This window comes from Astatotilapia calliptera, chromosome 11, assembly GCF_900246225.1.
Source record: "Astatotilapia calliptera chromosome 11, fAstCal1.2, whole genome shotgun sequence".
Classification (NCBI taxonomy): domain Eukaryota; kingdom Metazoa; phylum Chordata; class Actinopteri; order Cichliformes; family Cichlidae; genus Astatotilapia; species Astatotilapia calliptera.
This window is the reverse complement of record NC_039312.1, coordinates 34428321-34450241: the sequence shown is the minus strand read 5'-3', so window position 1 is coordinate 34450241 and position 21921 is coordinate 34428321. Positions and strand designations below refer to the sequence as shown.

The window sequence follows — 21921 nt, the reverse complement described above, 5'->3', positions numbered from 1 at the left end:
AGTTCTCATGTTGACTCATTTTTCTCATGATTTCTGCTTTTTTGTGGTTATGAGAAATCATACTGAACTTTCTAAAAGAGCTTATTTGGATAAAATGGATAAATAAATGTCCTGCAAATTGAATGACTTTTCCAGGTGGCAATGGTGGCAGCTGTGAAACAACTGCTTTTGGAAGCTTCGAATGATTTGAGCTCGAGGAGTTCAAGAGATTCCTGGAGTCAATTTTTATTTGGATGAGTCTGTCATACAAATCACAGAGTCCATCATCAACCAGAGCAGATGTAGTGAATCTGATGGTGGATGAACTTGGTCATCAGTCTGTGGAGGTGACCAGAGAAGTTTTCATGCACATGAACAGAACTGATCTGGTGCAGAAGTTACCAGAGAGCAGCTCAGCATCCAGAGGTAAGACCAACATGCATGAGTGTAAACTGTGTCATCAACAGGTTTTTGTGTTGCTGGTGTCATGGTGGTGCAGTGGTTAGCACTGTGTCCTCACAGCATGAAGGTTGTGTGTTTGAGCCTCCTGGTTGGCTGGAACCTTTCTGTGTGGAGTTTGCATGTTCTCCCTGTGCCTGCATGCTTTTCCTCAGAGTGCTCTGGTTTCCAGTCCAAACACATGCTTGTTGGCTTTATTGCTGGTTCTAAATTAAATGTGGGTGTGAAAGGTTGTCTGTCTGTTTAAAACCTGAGGTGGACAGGTGTACCCTCTCTCATTATCACAGCTGGGAACCCCCAGTTACTTTGGTTGGACAGGATGGAGGGTTTCTTTGTTGGGTTCTTATGTCATTTTATTTAGTTTCACATGATTTTCTCTTTTAAATCATCTGTGTCGTCTGAAGGCTGATTCTACTTGGATGTGTGATGATGTTTGAATCCTCAGAGTTGATGGTAAATGTCTTTCCTCCTCAGAGAAACACTCTGTGGATGAACATGGAGCTGCACTGTTGAAGAGAGTGAGTGTGACTCTAACTCAGCTTTCATTCAGTAGATTCAGGCTGTAAATCATCCTCATCTTGAACATTAAACACGATGAAACAGACGAAGCATCTCTGAAACTGGATGCTTCTCACAGTGTTAATGTGGAGTCTGCAGCAATAATGTTTCCACTGACGACAGAGTGAAGGATCTACTCCTGACGATAAAACCAGGAAATGACATCTTTAGATTTTTCTTTGTCTTTAACTTTACAAAGACTTTAATTCCAGAAAAAAGGACATTTAGGTTTTAGTACTGATGGAAAGTAAACAATACTTTTTTTCATGAAACTAAAGTTCATAAATACACAAAGTTAAATATCAAAACCGCCAGCTGTCTCGTCGGTGATCGTTCTGAAACATAAATATTAATGAAGACATCTTTTTATTAATATTTGATATTTCTACTTCATTTTCACTGGAAATTAAATAAAAAGAAATCTTTAAATTGTCCAACAGAGATATTATACAGTAACTTAATACATTGTTTTGGTTTTACAGGTAAAAGAACAGGAAGCTGTCAGACAGATTCTCTTGGAAACACTGAATGAATTCAGTCAAAAGGATCTAAAGAAATTCAAGCAGTTGCTGCCGTTCACGTGCTTTAAGATGAGCCTGCCACAAATGGAGAGGTACTGGTATACAAACAGGACAGAAGACCTTGTGAATCTGATGGTGGATAAACTTGGTCATCAGTCTGTGGAGGCGACCATGGAGGTTTTAACAGACATGAACAGACCTGATCTGATGCTGAGGCTGTCAGAGAGCAGCTCAGGTGAGACCAAACAAAGTTTAATAAACAGATTTTCATAATTTACAATAAACTTGTTTAAACAACTTCTAATCAACAAACATTAAAATAAACAGGAAACACAACAGACGTCCAAAAATAACTTTGCATAAATCATCAGAGCTGAATCCAACCTTTCTCTCTGTCTCTGTCTTGTTCTGACATCACTGGTGAGAATATTTGGATTCATCAGCTTTTGATCATCTTAGACGTCACTCAGCTGCACGTCCTGCTGAACATGTTGTTCTGATGTTGAAGCAGCACTGCACAGCATAAAGTGATCAAACAGCAAACATGTGGACAGTTAGAGGATGATTTTATATGTCAGCATAACATCATTCATTTGAATTCTTTGTGTCTCAACAAGGACGAAAAACTGAAAGAAGTTCAGAGCTTGAAGGTTGTCAGAGCCTGACGGTAATCCCTTCCATTCATCCATTTATTGCTAAAGTTTCTTTCTTTATAAACATGTGTACTTATTGACTAAAGAGACTGTCCTCTGCAGCAGGACTGCAGTGATTGGACTAAACTTGAACCTGAGGTGAACAGTACAGATGCAGACGAGGCTCCAACTTACAGGTAAATCAACTTCCTGAATGCTGCAGCACAGCAAACTGGAACTACAGGAAACAGTTCAGCTTTGGATTTATTCCCAGAGGAAATTCTTCATTTTGCATCCGATTCACACGACTACTCTCTGTGTTTCCATTCACTCTGTTGTTCCTTCATGAGTGTGTATTTAATTCCTGTTTCAGCCTTCAGTCTGCAGCAGGACACTTTGAATGCAGAGTGTCGGGCTTGCGCTGGGTCTGTAAGGGAAAGACCAGCTTTCAGTACCAGTTTAGATCTTGGGAGGGACACATGGAGAGGATGGAGAGCAGACAATACATGCCTGCAGGTCCTCTGATGGACGTCACAGTCACTGCTGGGAAGTTAAATGAAGTTCACCTGCCACACTGGATCTGCATCGGTAAGAGGACATGAAGGAAGACTTTCAGATGTTTGACATTTCTGACAGTGAGCACACAAACTGTTATAAACTGTTCTTCTCACCATGTTTGTGTTGTTGTGTTCTCCTGCAGATGACATCCCTGACATATTGGACACGTTTGCAGTCCTTCACATAGATGACTGTGGAGATGTTGTGGAAAAAGTGTCTGAGGTCACACCAACACATGTCAAGTTAACTGAGCCAAATTTCTTGATGATAGCGGCTCTGATACGTTTCATATTTCCTCCAAAAATCAGCTGTTACACGTTGATGTACTATAAACCCAACACATCGTTCCTCAAACTCCACGTCTACCTGATACGACAGGATCCTGCTCTGGAACAGGTAACTGAACATCTTAATGATGTGAAACAGGACAAGATTCCAAACATTAGGACCGACTGACAAAAGACAAAAGAGACACTGAAAGAAAAATGTGTTTTATATTGAAGCCAATTGTAAAAATGTCTCTATTGCTACAATAAATCTCTTCTGTTTGATTATAGGAAGATTTTTTTAATCATAGTTTTTCTTTTAACATCAGCAGCACCTGTGAGAGTCACTTGGCTGTTAAATCTCTTCACTGTAATCTGGAGATTATTTGGATCCAGACCAGAGTTTATAATATTACATCATACAGACTTCATATAACAAAACTCTGATTATTAAAAATTAGACACTTGTTATTAACCCGAGAGTTCACAAAGCACCCATGAAGATGCAAAATATTGATCACCTTCACATGGTGATACTCTCCCTCTCAGAGTTTGACACAATATTTCACAACAATCTCTGACTTTATTCTCATTAATGTGACTTTTTCCTCCCTTTTTCTTTTCCAGCAGACCATAATACTCTCTCACAGAAATCTTATTGCTTGGTTATAAATGTCATTTCAAACACAGATGGTGTAAGTTGGTGTAAAGTTAACCCCTATTTTTGATTACTTTGCTTTTTCTTTTTCCTTTTTTTTTCTTAAACAGGAAATTGCTGAGAAATATCGTGAGAAAAATGATGAGACAAAATCCCATTTGAACTTTAAAAAAATCATAAAGCATCCCCCAGACCAGTACCTGCAAACCGAGCGTCTTTTCAGCCTCAAAGCCGACAACACAAGTGCAAAAATTCAGCCGAAGGTAAAGTTTGTAAAGTTTGTGCTACATGTGGATCGAAACCTTGTTGGCAGAAAACACATCAGGCCTTATTTTAGCCAGAATGACACGGCTGCTCTGAAACATACGTGTGTCTTTGCATTGGCTGAGTCAGTGAGGTGAGGGCCATCACACCAGGGACTATCAGCTGTCTTTGTTAGCACAGCTGCACACACTTTAACACAGCAGTGTTTGATGCTGTATTTCAGTCTTCTTCAGGTGCTGATGATAGTTTTACCTGAAGAACATAAAATAATGGTAAAAGTCAACATTAGTGTTTCAGGAAAATCAAGTTCTGAAGAAAATCCTAAAACTCTTAAGTTCAAACATTGAGTTGCAAAGTAATTATATTAGTGTGCTGCTATTTTTTTAAATGGCTCATTTAAATGCCATCACCTTTTCCCAAAATGACCTGATAGATAAGGAAAGTAAGAAGTTGTGTATTTAAAAAGAATAATAATTAAAAAAACGAAAACAAATGTGATTAAACTGAGTAAAAAGGTCTGTAGGTCATTATGTTTTTATTCCAGTTCACATTTTTCTGGTAATTTTGGTTTTAGTTTTAGTTCATTATAAAACTCTTGATGTGAACAAGGTCAAAGGGCAAGTGCTCAGGTCATATTAGAGCATATTTAAAAAACTCAAAGTCTGAGCCTCAACATTGTTTTGACTGAAAATCACTTACATCTGTCTTACTGCATCTAAATAATATCACAAGTCCACAGATAAACTGTCTTTTTATCTTTAGTCTCTGTCACCTACACTTTGTCCATCAAATATATTTAAATGAGTAGATTTAAAAAGTAAAATGTAAAACTTGGAGGCTCCATTTCTGTACTAATAGCCAGATGTAAGAACCACAAGTCTGTGTGTGTGTGTGTGCGTGTGTGTGTGTGTGTGTGTGTGTGTGTGTGTGTGTGTGTGTGTGTGCTCACAGAGGTATTTTAAAGTTCTTTTGTTTTTGTTTTTCAAACACAGGAGTTAACCCTCAGATACAATAGGCAAAACTTCTATGAGGTGTACGTTAAGAATCCAGGCAGTGAACTCATACTTACACTGGTGCACACTCACCCAGCTGATGGTGAACCAGCTGATGAGCCACTATGGGAATGTGAAATTCAAGCAGGTCAGTGGTTATTAAGCAATATTACCCACACTGTTACTAATATAAGAAATACTGTATGTCATATAATGTCAAATGTAAGATGTTTTTTTTCCATCAAACTTAAAAGAGTCTGCAGCAGTTTGGTTGACACGATGTTTCCAAAAGTATTCACTCGCTCATCCACATCCTTTCATTCATGTGTTAAAATTGCTTCCGTGGCCTCAGGTGTATAAAATCAGCACTAAGACATGCAGACTCTTCTACAAACATGTGAAAGAATCACTCGTTCTCAGGAGTTCAGTGGTCCTGTGATAAGACGCCACCTGTGCAACAAGTGTCGAGTCGCACATTTTGAAGCCAGTATGATAACCTTATCCCACCAATGCTGTGGACGTCCAGCTTTTCAGATCCAGTTAAAATCCAATCACTCAAAAAGATCCTCTGGAAAAGAGTAGAATTCTTAGAACAGAGTTTATTAAACAGTGTCATATGAACAGCAGAAATCAGTACAATAAACCAGGATGACAGAAAAAGTGAACAAGCAAAGCGAAGCAACCCCGGAGTGTAGAGCCTCAAAGCACAAACAGCACAGACACACAACAGACAGACAGGGAAGAAGCAGCAGAGCGGGGCATATCGACCCTCCTCTTATATGGGATCAGTGACCCCTCCGCCTGCCGTTGGGTACTCTTTCATCCTTTGTTCTTTCTTTTCATCTTCCACGTATGATGCATAACTTTCTGACCCTGCCCCATAACTTTTACATCCATCATTGAATTGGCTCACTTTGTCCGTTTGATGAGAAAACGGCAGTTAACAGTTAATCAATTTGACAATTTTGTCAGGTACGCATGCCAGACGTAAGCTGCTTTCTATGCCGAGTAAAGGTTTTTCTTGCCTTCTGGTGGCTGAGGTGAGAACCAGAATCCCAGCTTCACGCACAGGGGGCAGGTTTGTTTGCCGTATAGGCATCGAAAGGGCTGGACACAGCGTGAGGCGCTACAGATAAACGCAGAGAAAGTGTCCTATGCGCATACTTTAGCAGTGCCAAAGAAACCTTTGTTTGAACCAGTCACCGTTGGCCATAACACAGTCAAAGGTTACTTATTGATCCTAACTAGTACATTTTCAAACAGTATTGATCAGCATGTGTTTGTACAATAAAGGGCACAAACTTCATTAATATTATTGAAGATAATCTTTGACCTAAATATGTGGGTCTTGTGATTTTGAACGAGTAGAAAAAATACTCCAGTATAAGTATATATTTAGTATATAGAAGTATATATGATTACATATGTGAGTATATGTCCAGTGTGTACAGGTACATATGTCATATATATATCATAGAAAATCCACAACATTAGTGCTGTGGTGAAATTCCCTTGCTACAAAATATTATACATACAGTCAGCTGTTAGTGGTATTATAACAAAGAACGACAGCCAATCAGCCACAAAGTGACGGGCCACGTAAAATCACAGAGGCCTCCAACTTTCTGCAGAGTCAGTCGCTACAAACTTCACGTGGCCTTCAGATTAGCTCAACAACAGTGCATAGAGCGTTTCAGAGAATGGGTTCCCATGGCAACCAGCTGCTTGAACACTCGGCTTTATTCAGATGAAACTTTCATATTTAACTCTAATGTCAAGTATCCATATTTTGATTTTTCTTGAATTCCAGATGACCATCCAGAGTCTGGTCAAGCTGAAGGTAAGATATCACACGAAAGGAGCATTTAGACGAACCTTTTACTCAGATTATAAATGAATGATTTTCTTCTTCTTCTTTTTTAGTAGACCAGAGTTTAGTGGAATATCCTTTGGTGTAGTTATTTAATTGTTTTAATTTGTGGCACTGAGTCTCTAATGTTTCAGTTTGCTAGCATAATGAAAGTTAAAAAGTTTGAACATTTGTTAAGAAACTAAAAACTTTCCTTGTTATTTATTAACAGCTGCAGGATCCTCAGTGGGAGCAGCTGCTGTCAGCTCTCAGTCGGCTGGTAGGTTCATCAATATTACCTGTTCTGTGGTTTTATATAATGTGACACATAGAACGCTGATGAATCCTAGTGAACCGTCAATCACACCTTTTTCCCGCCACAATTTTACTTTTCGTTAGCTTACATACTTTGTTCTGTCTTCAAGTTTTCATTCTAAAGGAGGAGCTCTCAGTCTCTCAGCTCTCGGTGGCAGCGAGTCACTAAACTCAATCCTGCTTATATTTCTTTCTTTACAGAGATAAATATAATATTCATGTATTCAGCCCTCTGTGAATCACTTCCTTATCATGCTGGAGGGGTTTGTGAGTCCCAGGCTTTTTCCTGAACAGCTGATTTCCTCCAACAGAGTGATGATGGTTGTGTTGTCTTCTAACTTCATGAAGATTAACAATCTGAACAGCAGCCTGTTTGACAGGAAGTCCAGTATCCAGTTGCACGATGTGTTCCTGAAGACCAGAGTGACGAGTCTGCCAGTCAGCTTCACAAACAGCCTGCTGAGAGAGAGTTTGTTATATTTCAGATGTATGAAGAGAGAGTGCAGGGCAGTGAAGACGACATCATCTGTGGCTGTATTCAGCTAGACGACAGTTATTATTAAAGTTAACGCCTACTGGTAGATCAGCCCAGTAAATACGGTGTTTCTGTATTTTTACTGATTCATCTGTTTCACTTTCAGATGAATCCCAAAGAAGTGGTAAAGTACAAGGTTAGATGTTTCACATGATTTCTGTATAAAAAGGACTGCACTTTGTGTTTGGCTGTGGTGGGTTCCCTTTGGTTGCTGACCTCATATTTGAAGTACTGCAAAATGCCAGGGAATGAATGAATAAGCTCTTGTTCAACAATGGCACCAACCAGCTTTTCCAAATCTACTGATGCTGTTGACTGGACTGTCAAAATGCATAAATCGAGTCAGTTCTATTTTTACCACCAGATTTTTAGCACCAGTTAACGAATGTTTTTAGATGTTAAAGAATTCAACAGAACTTGTGGTAAAATGCCAAATATAGAACTGAACCACATAGTGCCATTTTCTGTATGAAGCTGCTGGCTCTGTGGACATGAGGAAGATCAGTTTGAGATATTCTCAGATATCTATTGTTTGCAGCACTGAACTGGTGTCCCTGACTTGACTGAAGACAGGTGGGATAGAGTTTTATCCTTAATGGGGACGATGTTCAGGAAACTGGAAGTGTCAGCAGGTGTTCTAAGGAGCTCTGAAAGAAAAGCATCTGGACGTCTTTCAGTTTCTTGAAGACGTTTCAGAAGCTTCTTCAGTTCTAAGAGCGACTGGTGGAGCGTCCCAGATTTTAAGCCCTATGGGAATGTCCCCAAGAGGGTCGTGGACCCCCTATTGATCCTCTGCCTAATCACATGAGCAGTACTAGAAAAATTACCATTCCTGGTGCAACTCTGTAAGCCTTAGTCTTCTGCAAGAACAACACATTTCACAGCTGTCTGTGGCTGTTTTATCATGTCATCAATACTTGCATGCAATGTGGCAGCTGTTGGAGAGATGTGATATAAAACTCTACAGAAAGATCCACAGTAAACACTGGAGTGGAGTTTGAATCTGAGGCTGAAGAAGATGAGAAGAAAGACAGGGCACTGAAGTGTTCACACTGTGTACATTTCTCTGTCTCGCTCACCTTCCTGTGAACTCATCAAAATCATGCAGAGCAACAAAATCTGCAACCTGGGGCAGTCCTTATTAAGGGTTACTTACTGTGGACCACATCTCAGAGTGTTCATATTTAATATCACTGATGCTGCGATTCTTATATTTACATAACACAAAACTAAGAATCAGCTGGACAGGAAATGTTTGAAAGGCTGCCTGAATCATTAAAGAAGGGTCTGATGTGATCAGCACCTGGATGTGAGCTGATTGTCAGCAACGTTTCCTTCACTTTGTCTGGAGTCAGTCTTGGCTGTTGGATCATAGAGAGTGATGGATTCAGGATTTGCTGATTGGGCATTTTGTGACAGAGAAAAGTTGTTTCATTTATTATGTATCATGTATTTATTTTATTACAAAACTTTACAAGTAAAGATAATCTCATTTTTATGTCCTTTCTCAGAGGAAAACACTGTGGACAAACATCTGTCTGCACAGATGCAGAAAGTAAGTAGAACCAAATGATTCTGTCCTCACACCACAGCTTCACTTAATTCATTACTTATACCTGTTATTAAAAAATGATCACGTGTGATGGTTTTGTTTACTTATTAGTTATCCTCTAAGAAGGTTATTATTAAATCACTTTGTTTGTTCCCAGGTGTTAACAGTCCAATCAGACAGAGAGCGGATTATGGAAATATTAGAACATCTGGAAAAGAAGGACCTTAAAAAGTTCAAGTGGCTTTTGGTGGAGCTCAAACCCATCCCAAAGAGCGAACTGGAGGATGCCAACATCTGTGACCTGGTGGATCTGATGTTCGGGGCCTACACCCAACATACTGTGGAGGTGACCAAGGAGGTTTTTAGGAAAATGAACAGGAATGATCTGGTGCAGAAGTTGTCAGACACGAGCTCGAGATCCAAAGGTGAGAAACTAAATGGTGTAATTTATTCCATTAATGTTTTACTGTCAAAACTTTATATATGCACTGTTCTTAAAAACACGCATTTATTTTAAAGTCAGTACATGACTGTAGTATGAACTCAGAGTGATGAGACTTCAGTTTGAAACATGGAGGGTTTGTAATCTAGGAGCAGATTTGAGATTAAACTTTAAAATTCTACCACGAGTTTGAGTAAAATGATGAAAGGAAATCAGTGAATGATCAGTGTAACTGTTAAATGTACAGACTGAATGTCTGATGTTACAGTACTGCAAATACTTAATGATTTCAAAAGTAATATCTTTATATATATTCTTAATCAGTCACCATCTGGTGTGAGCGCACTTTACTTATAAAAATTGGTTTTGTTTTTAAAGGAAGTACATACAGACGGGTAGTTTGTTAGAAGCTTCTTCCTGGTTCTCCTGGATTCTGTCCTCTTTATTCCGTCTCTTCCTGTGTTCTCAGACTGACATCAACGTGATGCTGAGATCAGGTCTGTGGGTCTGACCATCTGCTGCAGGACTCTTTATGTCTCTGACTCTCTGTTCGGGCTCGTTGTCCTGCTGCAGGATAGATGCGTCACTCTTAGTCCTGGCGATGGATCAGAATCTGTATTTTAACATTCGTGAGATTCTAAACCTCAAACTCCAGAGTTGCAGCTGTGAACCTGCACAGAGCCTCCATGATGTTTCCCTTTTACCTGCACACACCTGATCCAGACAGCGAGCAAAGCAACATCTGTGTGAATCTACACAGCATGGCTTTGATTTGGTGCTTGCTGCATGAACTGATCAACTCTGATAAATTATTATATTTTCACTGGTGACATGGGGCTAAAAATATGATCAGATTTATCCACATGTTTTCTTTATTAATGTGACAATGTTGGTATCTGTGGCTGTGTGGACGATGAGAGGAAATGTAAAAAGAAATGAATTTGTTTTAGTGGTTTTGTTTGTTTTTTGTTACTCATATGTAGAATGACTGCATCCTGAAGCACGAAGAGATGATTTTACAGTGAGTTCCTATATCTTCTGTCATAGCAGCACATTCAGTTTTTTCTAGCAGTACAGTGTGTGACAGACTTTACAGGTAGTTCCTGTTGTGCTTTTCTTCGTTCATATTCTTCATACTTCATATAAATATTGTTGGTTGATGCTCATATTGAACATTATCTTTTTCCCTCTTCTTGTGGTCGTTGCTCCGTCTGGTTTGGAGGAGAAAAGTTTCAGGACCAACTGGGTGAAGGTTTGACGTTACTGAGGATTACAACACGTCTGTTTGTCACATTTTAATCAATGAGAATTTTTTAATTGGATAAACATTTGAGAATTTGATACTGTCATGTATTTGTTTGTTTTGTTTTTTTTGCTTTTTTACTAATTATTTTCAAAATATTCTTTTATCTGATATAAAGAACTTTAAACCAATCACTGCCTTGTTTGTCAAAGCTGCTGTACAAATAGCTACAACAGTGATGTCTGTTTACTGTAAGACGGTCATTTTAAAATGTTTTCTTAATTTTAAAAACTAGAATAATCACCTCTGAAGAGCTGTTCAGTCTTTATTGTCTCCGGGGGAAATTTGGCTTCCAGCATCTTTCACAAAAAGAGAAACAACAACAAACAAAGACACATAAGATTCTATTATGAACGATGCAGATGGATCGGTGCTGTGACTGCAGCGATCCAGAGGCTATATTGTCTATCGTAGTGAAGAGAGAGCTGAGCTTTACGGGCGATCGTGGCTCAAGTGTTTGCAGTTCGTCTTGTAATCGGAAGGTTGCCGGTTCGAGGCTCCAACAGTCTCAGTCGTTGCGTCCTTGGGCAATACACATCACCCGTTGCCTACTGGTGGTGATCAGAAGGTATGGTGGCCAGTGTCCGGCAGCCTTGTATGTCAGTGCGCCCCAGGGCAGCTGTGGCTACAATGTAGCTGCCATCACCAGTGTGTGAATGACTGAATGTAGTGTGAAGCGCATTGGCGTCCATAGGGACTGAGTAAAGTGCTATACAAATACAGGACATTTACCACTTAAAGTGAAACTCTTGAGTTACCGGTTGAGCTACGTCCCTACCCTCACCTATTAGCACTTGGTTTGATTTCTGTTTTTCCTCTGCATTTACAGATAGAAACAGTTGTTTAGGACAGATTTTAATGCAACATTTTCAGCTTGGTTGATGCCAAAGACCAAAATGTAATTACCACCAATGATAATAAAATTGTCTGATTGATAGGAGACACTTAGTTACACAACAAACCTGGAAGCTGTGTGGAACAGCTGAGCAGAGCCCAGAACATAAGAGACATTTGGCTTAAAATTTCCCTTTTTAAATAAGCTTGTAGTGATGGGTGGTGACCCCTAACATCACTTAGTTATGCTGCCACTGCCTTCGGTTCACCACGTGTTTATATCTGATATTGATCTGATATCTATCTCTTTCCTCTCACCTTCCACTCAGTTGTAGCAAATGTATATTACATTAAAGATACTGTGTATGTGCTGGTTCTATGGATGCACAAAAATCCAGATCCGTAGAAGTGTGTTAGGAATTTTTGGGGACACACGTTGGTGTGTGTGTGTGCACATGAATGTGTGTGTTTTCTAAGTAAGTCTTACGGTTCAGCTGGAGCACAGGGTCCATTGTTCAATAGAGGACTGTTTCATTAAAAACTATACCAGCATGTATTTGGCAGCATGGTTGGTGGTTCAATGGTAAAAAGATTCCTGGTTCAGTTCTACTGGTTGACTCTAACTCAGGCTTTTCTGTGTGGAGGTGGGACGTACTCCTTGTATGGGTTTTCAGGTTACTCCAGCTTCCTCCCAGAGTGCCAAAACACACACATTAGGCTGTCTGGTGATTTGAAGTTAGAATAAAATATGCATTGAAACAACAATGTTTAAGAAGCACTTATTTAATCTTTAACAAAGTTAAACACAGTGAAGGTGTTAGGTCATTGTAGTGAGTAAATATGACATATTTGCCTCTGCTGTGTAATAAAGTAAAAGTATATATTCATCTACGATGAAAATGCTCACATGAAGTACATGAAAACAATGCAGTGAGTTACATTTCACCCCCAAAATGGAGAAGTATCATATTTCATTTTCCACGTATTCCTGGTCAAAAGTAGATTCCTACATTACCAAGAATGCGGCTCAACCAGACAGATGGATGAATGATTTCATGTACATGATATTGAATATGTCAAAAACAAGATTAGAAAGAAAATTTTCAATTTCAATTTTTCAATTTCAGCTTATATAAATCAGCTTATATAGCGTACAGGACAGAACTGGAAGACTCTAAAAGTTGTTTGAAATCAGTGAATGAAGGTGTCACGATGAGCTGTGTGGCTGGAAGTGGCTGGACCCAAGTGCAGGACTCCGAGACAAAACATTAACTTAAGTAGGCAGGTTTATTTGCTGGCAATACAAAGAACAGGGCCCTGTTTCAGGAAGCCGGTTTAGTGGAAAAACTGAGTAAGTATACCCTGAGTTAACGAAAACTCTGGGTTTTCGGTTTCACAAAGCGAGTTCAGCTGAAGCCTGAGTGAGTCACTATGACGACACACGCCGTGAAGCTAACCTGCCCCCTAGCAGGTTTACTACAACTAACCCTGACTGTCTCCGCCTCTTTGTCGGAAACCTGACAGTAGGAAGTGTCGGACATGGCGTGTCCCTTCCTTGAAGAGCCAGTAGATCGTGAAGCCCAAATTCTCCGCAGAGCTCTCCGCCGGGAGAGAGTGATCAGAGCGCGTTTGGACATTTTATCATTTCCTGATGATTTTCTGTGTGAACGTTACCGTTTCTCAGCACAATCTATAAGTTATTTGGATAACATCCTCAGGCCTAATATTGCTCATGTGACACATCGCGGACATGCTCTCAGTTCTGTACATATTATTTGTATTGCACTTCGGTTTTTTGCAAACGGGAGCTTTCTGTATAATATTGGTGACGCTGAGCACGTTTCCAAGGCTACCGTCTGTCGGGCAGTCAGGAATGTTACAGTTGCACTGAAACGTCTCCTGTACTCGTTTGTGGTGTTCCCCGGTCATAGACCCACAAGATTCATCAAAGAGGGATTCCACAAAATTGCAGGTATCAGGATGAACAAAACTTAATGTATGATGTGGTGATACTTGAACTACTACTTAAATTTTACATTTATTCTCACGGTTCCCAGTCGTGATTGGCTGTATAGATGGCACTCACATTCCAATCATTGCTCCTCCAGTAAATGAAGGAGACTATGTGAACAGGAAGTCTTCCCACAGCATTAATGTACAGGTGCATAGTTCCCTGTAGCATTTAAAACTAACAAATTATTTCATTATAGTAATGGATGCTAATTTGTGTTCTCTGCACTGTGAAGATCATATGTGATGCTGCCAACATTATCACAAATGTGGAAGCCAAGCGGCCAGGCTCTGTCCATGACTCACAAATATTCCGTGAATGTACACTGAGCACAAAATTTGGACATGGTGAGTTGAGAATACTTTAAAATATATAAAGACCAATTGCTTCAGGGACATTTGAACTGAAGTGTATCCTTCTGTCTTAGGAGAGTTCACTGGCTACTTGCTTGGTGATAGGGGGTATCCATGTTTACCCTATTTGCTTACCCCTTACTCTGACCCTGAACCGGGCCCACAGCAGCGATATAATCTGGCTAATTGCAGGACAAGAGCCAGAATTGAAATGACTATCGGAATGCTTAAGGCCCGGTTCCAGTGCCTGCAAAGACTCAGGGTCACCCCAGAAAGGGCATGTGACATTATTGTGGCATGTGTGATTCTTCACAACATTGCCACAATTAGAGGAGAACACTGTCCTTCTGAACCAAACATCAGCAGTGATCCAAACCATGAACATCCTGACCCTCCCACGGACATACAAGATGGAAGCGCAGTCAGAGACACCATATGTCACAATCATTTCTTTTGACCCATCACCTCAACATGTTGAAAGAAGAATAAACAGATTTTTTGTTCAACTGGCTTTATTGGTCACCTGTGTTTCCTGTACACAAAGTATTAAAAGATGTAAACCTCATAAAGTGTCTCTGTTGCTTCCTCCTCTGTAACAGCTGTCAATGTTTCTTCATTATTTTCCTGTAGTAAAGAAATAAACAACATTGCTGTTCTACTGTAAACTCATATAATCTGTGGAGTATTACTCACAACTGCATGTTGGTCTGGCTCAACAGGAGGCTGCACCAGATGCAGTACACCATCACCATCAACTGATAGAATATGAGGTTTATACAGGTCACTTATAACTTACAAGGGACCAAATGGCAATTAACAAACATACCAAGCACCTTACACTTCATTGTCATTATGCTCTCAAAGACAACCAAGACTGAGGCAAGGCAAAATCAGTTGGAAAATAACTTCACTACAAAATAATCCATTATGGTGAAGAGTTTATCAAATGAATGAGTAGCACTGCGAAGGTGACTGTGTATTATTTTGAATTTACCCCCTATGTAGGCACTTGTGTCTTGCGGGGTTATTGACTCAGAGGATGTCCCCGCAGAGATGCCTTCGGCCACAGGGCGCCCACTGTTTTGGCTGAGGGCCAGGCCAACTGCTCAGCCTCTGTGAGTGGTGGTGGTGGAGGACCCCCACCTGTTTTTCGGGCCTCCGCTTTTTTTCTGTTGGCTATAACGGGCCACATTTGAGCATACAGAGTAAGCAAATATGTACTTGTAATGTGCTCAGATAATTTCAATAAGTGCTTACAGAAAGAAAATTAATGTAGCCTCTAACTGCAATTGATTTACATGGGACAAACAGACCAAGCACTATGGCTCATAATACAATTACACCATACCTGTTTGGACTATATTTTTATATTTAATTTTTACTTGCTGCCAGGAACGTTTGGGGCCTGTTGGGTTGCACCTGCGCTCACATCACATCACAAAATAAAATGTATAAAATAACAAATAAAATAACATATGATAAAATAACGTGTTAAATGGGTGGAAATCCCTAGATCAATGTTTAAATTAACACTCACGCATTGACTCTGTCGGCTATGTTTTGCCATGCATGCTCCCTTTCTTTTGCAGCTGAGGCTGTGTTACTTTTTTTCTGCAAAATTTGCATGTTATCGGCATATGCTGCCATCAGAATTTCGGCCTCAAGCGCTGTGAAATACATTGACCGCGCCTTCTTTCCCTCCGTCTCCATGGTGACTCGCTTAATCTGTGCTCCACTAATCAGGGCTTTATGTATCCTCGTGCGCGCGCTTCACTTGGGGTTAAAGCAACTCCGCGTTGATTGAACTACTTGTTATCAGCCTTTCTGAAACCGAATATTCCGAGTTGGACAGTTCGGGGTTACTCAACCCTGAGTATCATTTTTCACTCTGAGTTTTCTAAACTGGCTTCCTGAAACAGGGCCCAGAACTCAAACTAGGAGGGTTTAACTAGACTGGCAATGCATGGCATGGAATGACATAACCTGATGATAGAAGACAAGTGATACACACACAACTAACACGGAGGATGCAACAATTGGCAGGGACAAACACAGAGCTTAACTACATACTGAGGTGATTAGGGAATGTGAAATAGGAGGGACTAGGAGCTTGGAAAGAAAAGCGCCTGGTCTTCTTTAAGTTGCTTGAAGACGTTTCACCTCTCATCCAAGAAGCTTCTTTAGGGTCAAATGTTGGAGAGTGCCAGATTTAACCTCCTAAGACCCAAACTCTTTCATGGCATGCATTTCTAATCATCATATTTTTATTTACTTTTTTCCTTTATACAACCCCCCCCCCCCCAAAAAAACAAACAAACAAACAAACAAACAAAAAACAAGACAAAAAAAACAAAAGACAAAAACAAACAAACACAATAAGCAGTCTGAGACATGTAGACGAAAAACTAATACAGTATATATAATTTGGTCTACCAGTCATTTACACATTTGTCCTGACAAACTCAACCCGCCATTGGAGTGGGGCTGCCCCTCTCACTATGGTTTTCTTCAGATCATCAGGTAAGTAATCCAATAGCGGGCGCCATATATCCAAAAAAATGTCTTCATTGGCACTTAATTTTGCACTCAGTCTTTCCATTGGTAAAACTCTAAAGATTTCTTTATACCACTGAGTTATTGTTGGTGGGTTTTCATTAATTCAATTGAAAAGAATACATTTTCTTGCCAAAAACAATAATTTACATAATAGTATATATTTGTTTTTATCTGGAAATTTGTTCAGAATTGGCAGCCCCAATAAATACTGAGCTGGATCTTTTTGTATTCTGCTTTTAAATATACCTTTTAATTCTTTAGTTACACAGAGCCAGAATTTTGAGATTTTTAAGCAAGTCCAAAGACAGTGCAAGTAGGACCCCGCCGCAGATTCACATTTAATACATTGTGCAGACCTGCTCGGATCAATTTTATTCAGAAAAATAGGCGCTCTATACTGTCTATGTAAAATTTTATATTGTGTTTCTTTAAATCTGTTACAAAGAAATAAAGAATGCACAGATTGTATGCACTCACTCCAGGCATGATCATCACAATGACACTGGAGGTCACCCTCCCAACTCCTAATCAGTTTTCCAATATTACACAGCAAAATCTCCAGTGTTAATTTAACACTGGAGATTTTGCTGTGTACATTTCCAAAATTTCATATTCATGTAAGTCAGATATTTTATATTTATTTCTTCTATTCTAACAGTAAATCAGTTGGAGCATTCTAAACTGTTGATATTGCTTTTTGTGTCTTAAGCTGTTTGGATGCACAGCAACCCTTTCATTTAAAATCTTGTAGAATTTGTCCTTTTTTTGTGCTTTTCTAGCCGGGTGAAGATGCAATGCTATACCTGGAGAAGCGGCCTCTCTCCTCCCCAGTGCTGCTTTTTGATGGAACAACCAGCATTGTTGCTGTAGGAAACATACCAGTGACCACTCTCCCCTTGGAGGATTTCTGGGAAGGAATGTTGGTGTTGATGGCATATTACTACACCTTGCACTTAACATACCCAAAATGTGTTGCAACGGTCCTCTCTGTCATACAAACTGAGGTAATCACTGATGCCATCCATGATCAAGATGCCACTAGTGCATATAAGAAAGCAATAGCTGAGTGGAAGTCGTTCTTTGAAAAATAGGTGAATACCAAGCAGGATTTTATCAGGTCATTTGCAGTTTGTTTAGTTTTGTAGTACGTTTGTACAACTTTGTTCCTAATTTGCCTAGCAATGTCCTGAGAAACGGCTTTACTTATAATGCTTTACAAATGAAAGTTGTTGTTTTTTTTTCTTAGGGACACTTTACCTGAGGCATGTAAAGTTTTAAGTCAGTAATGCCATTATTTACAACATTGTGAGACTATGTGACTGTCACAAAAGTTTAAGGCCAAAAATGTAATTTCTTTTCTCTGTTTAGGCCTTTTAAAGGGTTGATTTAGACTTTTAGGGATTCTGCAGCAGCCCTATATTGTTCAAAAAAAGTATTTTGTTCTCATGAGAGAAATAAATGTTGACATATATCACTCTTGTCCTGGTTGTGATTTCAGTAGAAGCCAAGGAGTATTCTAGGAAAAAGGTCTGTTTTAAGGTTTTTTTGCCTGGATTTAATATCGATTCGGCTCTATTTTAAGATAAGCCAACCTGAATCAAGAAACAAATTAATCATACTTCACTAATATTGAGTAGTTTTTCATAGTATTAGAACTATTTTTCTTGTTGCAGTGCATTCATTTGCTGCAAGTAAGAATTCAAAACATAAAAAAAGACTGTAATTTAGCATATTTAACTTACTTTTGGGACTTGATATCAAGTAATTTTATCTTAAATTGAGCTTTTTAAAGCTTATTTTAACCCTCTTCAATTCTCGAATGTGTTCTTTTATTTCTGGATTAAAAAATCTTATTTCAAGATTTCTTATTAAGTAAAATAAACTTGCTGCATGGACAGATAATTTCACTTGTTTTCAGTGCTTTTTGTATCAAATGTAGTATTTTTTCCTAAATATAGACTAGCCATTTTTGCAGTGTGATCTGGTGAAGAAGTTGTCAGACACGAGCTTGTGATCCAAAGGTAAGGAACTATTTTTCTATAATAAGTTTTTACTTTCAAAATGTTTGTATGTATATTGTGTTCTTAATCAAAAATAAATTTTGACAGTCAAAAATGTATCTTATGAATTCATTTTAAATACAGTACATGATTGTAGTATGAACAGCACTTTGATGTTAAACGACAGTAAATCGGTGAATGATCACTGCCTGTACCTGTTAAACATCAGACATAATGTCTCAGTGTTACTGATGTACAATAATTCACATCAATTCAATTTTATTTATACAGCGCTGTAGAAGATGCAGGGTAGACCCGACCACATTCTTTTATTTTCAGACTTTTTTCTTTTATTTCGGTGGTCGTTTCGAACACTTGCCTGCAGCTTTTACACACACCACAAAAACAGGACCCAGTTCATTCTACTTTTAAGCCGTTGAGGCATGACTGCTCATGTCGCTCAGGTGTGTCTGCCTCCCTCGCAGCCATGCCACAGACCACACCCCGCCACAAGCTCGAAATCACAACAGTTGCCCCAAGGAGCTTTATATTGTAAGGTAGACCTACAAACTATATTCTGTGTTATAAAAGCTATATATAACTATATATATTCAATTCAATTTGACTTATATAGCGCCAAATCACAACAACAGTTGCCTCAAGGCGCTTTATAATGTACAGTAGATCGTACAATGGTAAATGGACTAGTTCTTATATAGCGCTTTTCCACTCTTCTGAGCACTCAAAGCACTTTTACATAACTTGTGCATTCACCCATTCACACCCATTTGCACAAGCACAACTGACATTCACACACATTCATACTCCGATGAATGCATCGGAGAGCAATTTCGGGTTAGTATCTTGCCCAAGGATATTTGGCATGCAGACTAGGGGAAGCCGGGAATCGAACCACCACCTTCCGATCAGTAGATGACCTGCTCTACCACCTGAGCTACAGCCACCCAATAATACATACAGAGAAAAACCCAACAATCATATGACCCCCTATGAGCAGCACTTTGGTGACAGTGGGAAGGAAAAACTCCCTTTTAACAGGAAGAAACCTCCGACAGAACCAGGCTCAGGGAGGGGCGGGGCCATCTGCTGCAACCGGTTGGAGTGAGAGAAAGAAGACAGGACAAAATTACATGCTGTGGAAGAGAGCCAGAGATTAATAACAGGTATGATGCAATGCAGAGAAGTCTATTAACACACAGTGAGTGAGAAAGGTGACTGAAGAAGAAAAACTCAATGCATCATGGGAATCCCCGGCAGCCTGCGTCTATTGCAGCATAACTAAGGGAGGATTCAGGGTCACCTGGTTCAGCCCTAACTATATGCTTTAGCAAAAAAGAAAGTTTGAAGCCTAATCTTGAAAGTAGAGATAGTGTCTGTCTCCTGAATCCAAACTGGAAGCTGGTTCCACAGAAGAGGGGCCTGAAAACTGAAGGCTCTGCCTCCCATTCTACTTTTAAATACTCTTAAGTTTTAAGTCTGTCTTGATCTTTCGTTAATTAATAGGCTGGTGTGAAAAATTGCTGCCACACCGCCCCCTCGGCCTGTGCTTCGTTAGAATGACTCGGGGGTGTTGATTCATTTAAAGTAACATAATCATCCTGCTGCAACCAGGTTTCTGTAAGGCAGAGTCAGTCAATTTGTTCGTCAATTATTCATTCATGTACTAACAGAAACTTTTAACCTTTAACCGTTAGGGCCCTAAACTCCCCAGTACATATCTGACCTGCTGAAACGTCATTCATTTTCCTGAGTTTTAAGGTCATCAGGTCAGAGACTGCTGGTGGCCCCACACACTCGATTTAAAACTCGTGGTGATTGGGCCTTTCAGGCAGTGGCACCACGGTTGTGGAATTCTCTTCCACTGTTTTCAAGCTGAACAGACTTCACTGATTCTTTTAAAAAGCAGCTGAAGACATTTTTATATAGACAAGCTTTCAAGTAATTTGTTGTTTTTTTGTTGTAATTTTTTTGTTTTATGTTGTTATATGTTCTATTTTCATTGCTTGAATTGTAAAGCACTTTGTGATTTTTATCTGTGAAAAGCACTATATAAATATTTTTTTCTTACTTACTTATTTACTTACTCTAAGAAAGACCTAATGTGTAATAATTTACATGTCACTGTTATTCTCTTTGGTGCTGTTGAGGATACTGTATTGTTCTTTCTTTGTGATTTTTGGATAGTCATATTTTGGGGGGTTTAATAAATTTGTCCATATTTCTAGAAATGAGAGCTGCTCCATCCAAAGTGGGATGGATGCCGTCTCTCCTAACAAGACCAGGTTTCCTCCAGAAGGTTTGCCAATTATCTATGAAGCCCACATAATTTCTGGGACACCACTCAGACAGACAGCAATTTAAGGAGAACAGTGTGCAACAGAATTAGGCAAAAGATGTTTTTCTTTTAAAAAACAAAGCCTGAATAAGTTTTCTTTGGTGAACATCCTTTCCACTTAAAAGAGGACAATCTTTTTAAAACCAGTGTATTGGCAGGTATTTTCTGCTGTTGTCTTTCTTCTGTCTCTTCATATGTTCACAGGCTCACTCCAACATGATGCTGAGATCAGGACTCTGTGTGGGTCTGACCATCTGCTGCAGGACTCTGTCTTTTTTTCTTCCTATTTAATGTGAAGATGTGATGATGAGAGGGGATAGCCTAACATGGTGCTCTGGCTGTGAGCACAGAACCTCCACCCACATTTTGTTCAAACCTTCTGTTTGTGGAGGACAGCTAATAAGAACAAAGCTGGCTTAAAGAGGAGCTAAAACAGACTGTCAGGGGTGATGAATTTAGGGTCTGAAAACAAAACCAAGGCAACCAAAGCTATTTTAATACAGTCAAAAGATCCCTGTGAAAATGAGCATTATGTGTACATTTCAATAAATAAAATAATATATTGAAATAGTAAAGGGAACCATAAACTGGTCTTATGATGTTAATGAAATGCATCCATATCATATTATTAAATGTTTTCAAGTAAAGTCTTCCAGATTAATTCTACAATAACATATGAAAGTGATCATCAAGGAACAGTTCGTGTATTTTTTTTTCTTGTTGTGGTTGTTGCTCAGTTTGGTTTGGAGTGAAGCCTGAAGGAGAAAAGCTTCCAACCACAAAGTTATTATGACCTGAATAAACATTTGTGTATTTTTCATAGGGCTGTTTTATTACATTTGATCGTGGTTTTGGCTTTCATTTCATGTAAATATTTTTATTTACATGTCTTACTCAGAACATTGAAAAGTGTTGTACAAATACATGT

General features: G+C 39.2%; 1 protein-coding gene and 1 long non-coding RNA gene across 7 annotated transcripts; one reads left to right on the top strand and one right to left on the bottom strand.

Annotated features, from left to right (window-relative positions):
* The first annotated feature begins 172 nt into the window (after window positions 1–172).
* On the top strand, window positions 173–21225 carry LOC113032831 (NACHT, LRR and PYD domains-containing protein 1b allele 1-like). Of its 6 annotated transcripts, none has more exons than XR_003273940.1 (12): window positions 2671–2737; window positions 2850–2929; window positions 3016–3103; window positions 3742–3894; window positions 4888–5035; window positions 6698–6727; window positions 6969–7016; window positions 7693–7722; window positions 9098–9141; window positions 9296–9563; window positions 10050–10601; window positions 10803–11134. XR_003273940.1 is itself a non-coding variant. In XM_026185974.1 (12 exons), exons 2-11 carry the CDS (start codon window positions 2895–2897, stop codon window positions 10052–10054), a joined length of 849 nt encoding a protein of 282 aa, XP_026041759.1. In that variant the 5' UTR covers window positions 2671–2737; window positions 2850–2894; the 3' UTR covers window positions 10055–10057; window positions 21206–21225. The 6 variants fall into 6 exon arrangements, 5 of the variants coding, with proteins under 5 accessions (XP_026041757.1, XP_026041759.1, XP_026041758.1 ...); XM_026185974.1 differs by lacking the exon at window positions 10803–11134 and adding an exon at window positions 21206–21225 and having other exon boundaries at window positions 10050–10057; XM_026185973.1 differs by having other exon boundaries at window positions 10050–11134.
* LOC113032835 (uncharacterized) lies at window positions 1723–2587 on the bottom strand. Its single transcript, XR_003273944.1, has 2 exons — window positions 2345–2587; window positions 1723–2030 (listed from the first exon to the last, which is right to left on the bottom strand). It is a non-coding gene; the product is annotated as an uncharacterized LOC113032835 (long non-coding RNA).
* Window positions 21226–21921: the final 696 nt, after the last annotated feature.

Excerpts from the sequence above, each read along its gene's own strand:
- LOC113032831 (XM_026185972.1), top strand. The coding sequence starts at position 234 with ATGAGTCTGTCATACAAATCACAGAGTCCATCATCAACCAGAGCAGAT. Across the intron at positions 2,185-2,272 it reads AAGGTTGTCAGAGCCTGACG|CAGGACTGCAGTGATTGGAC; the intron begins GTAATCCCTTCC and ends TGTCCTCTGCAG. Across the intron at positions 2,347-2,522 it reads GACGAGGCTCCAACTTACAG|CCTTCAGTCTGCAGCAGGAC; the intron begins GTAAATCAACTT and ends TTCCTGTTTCAG.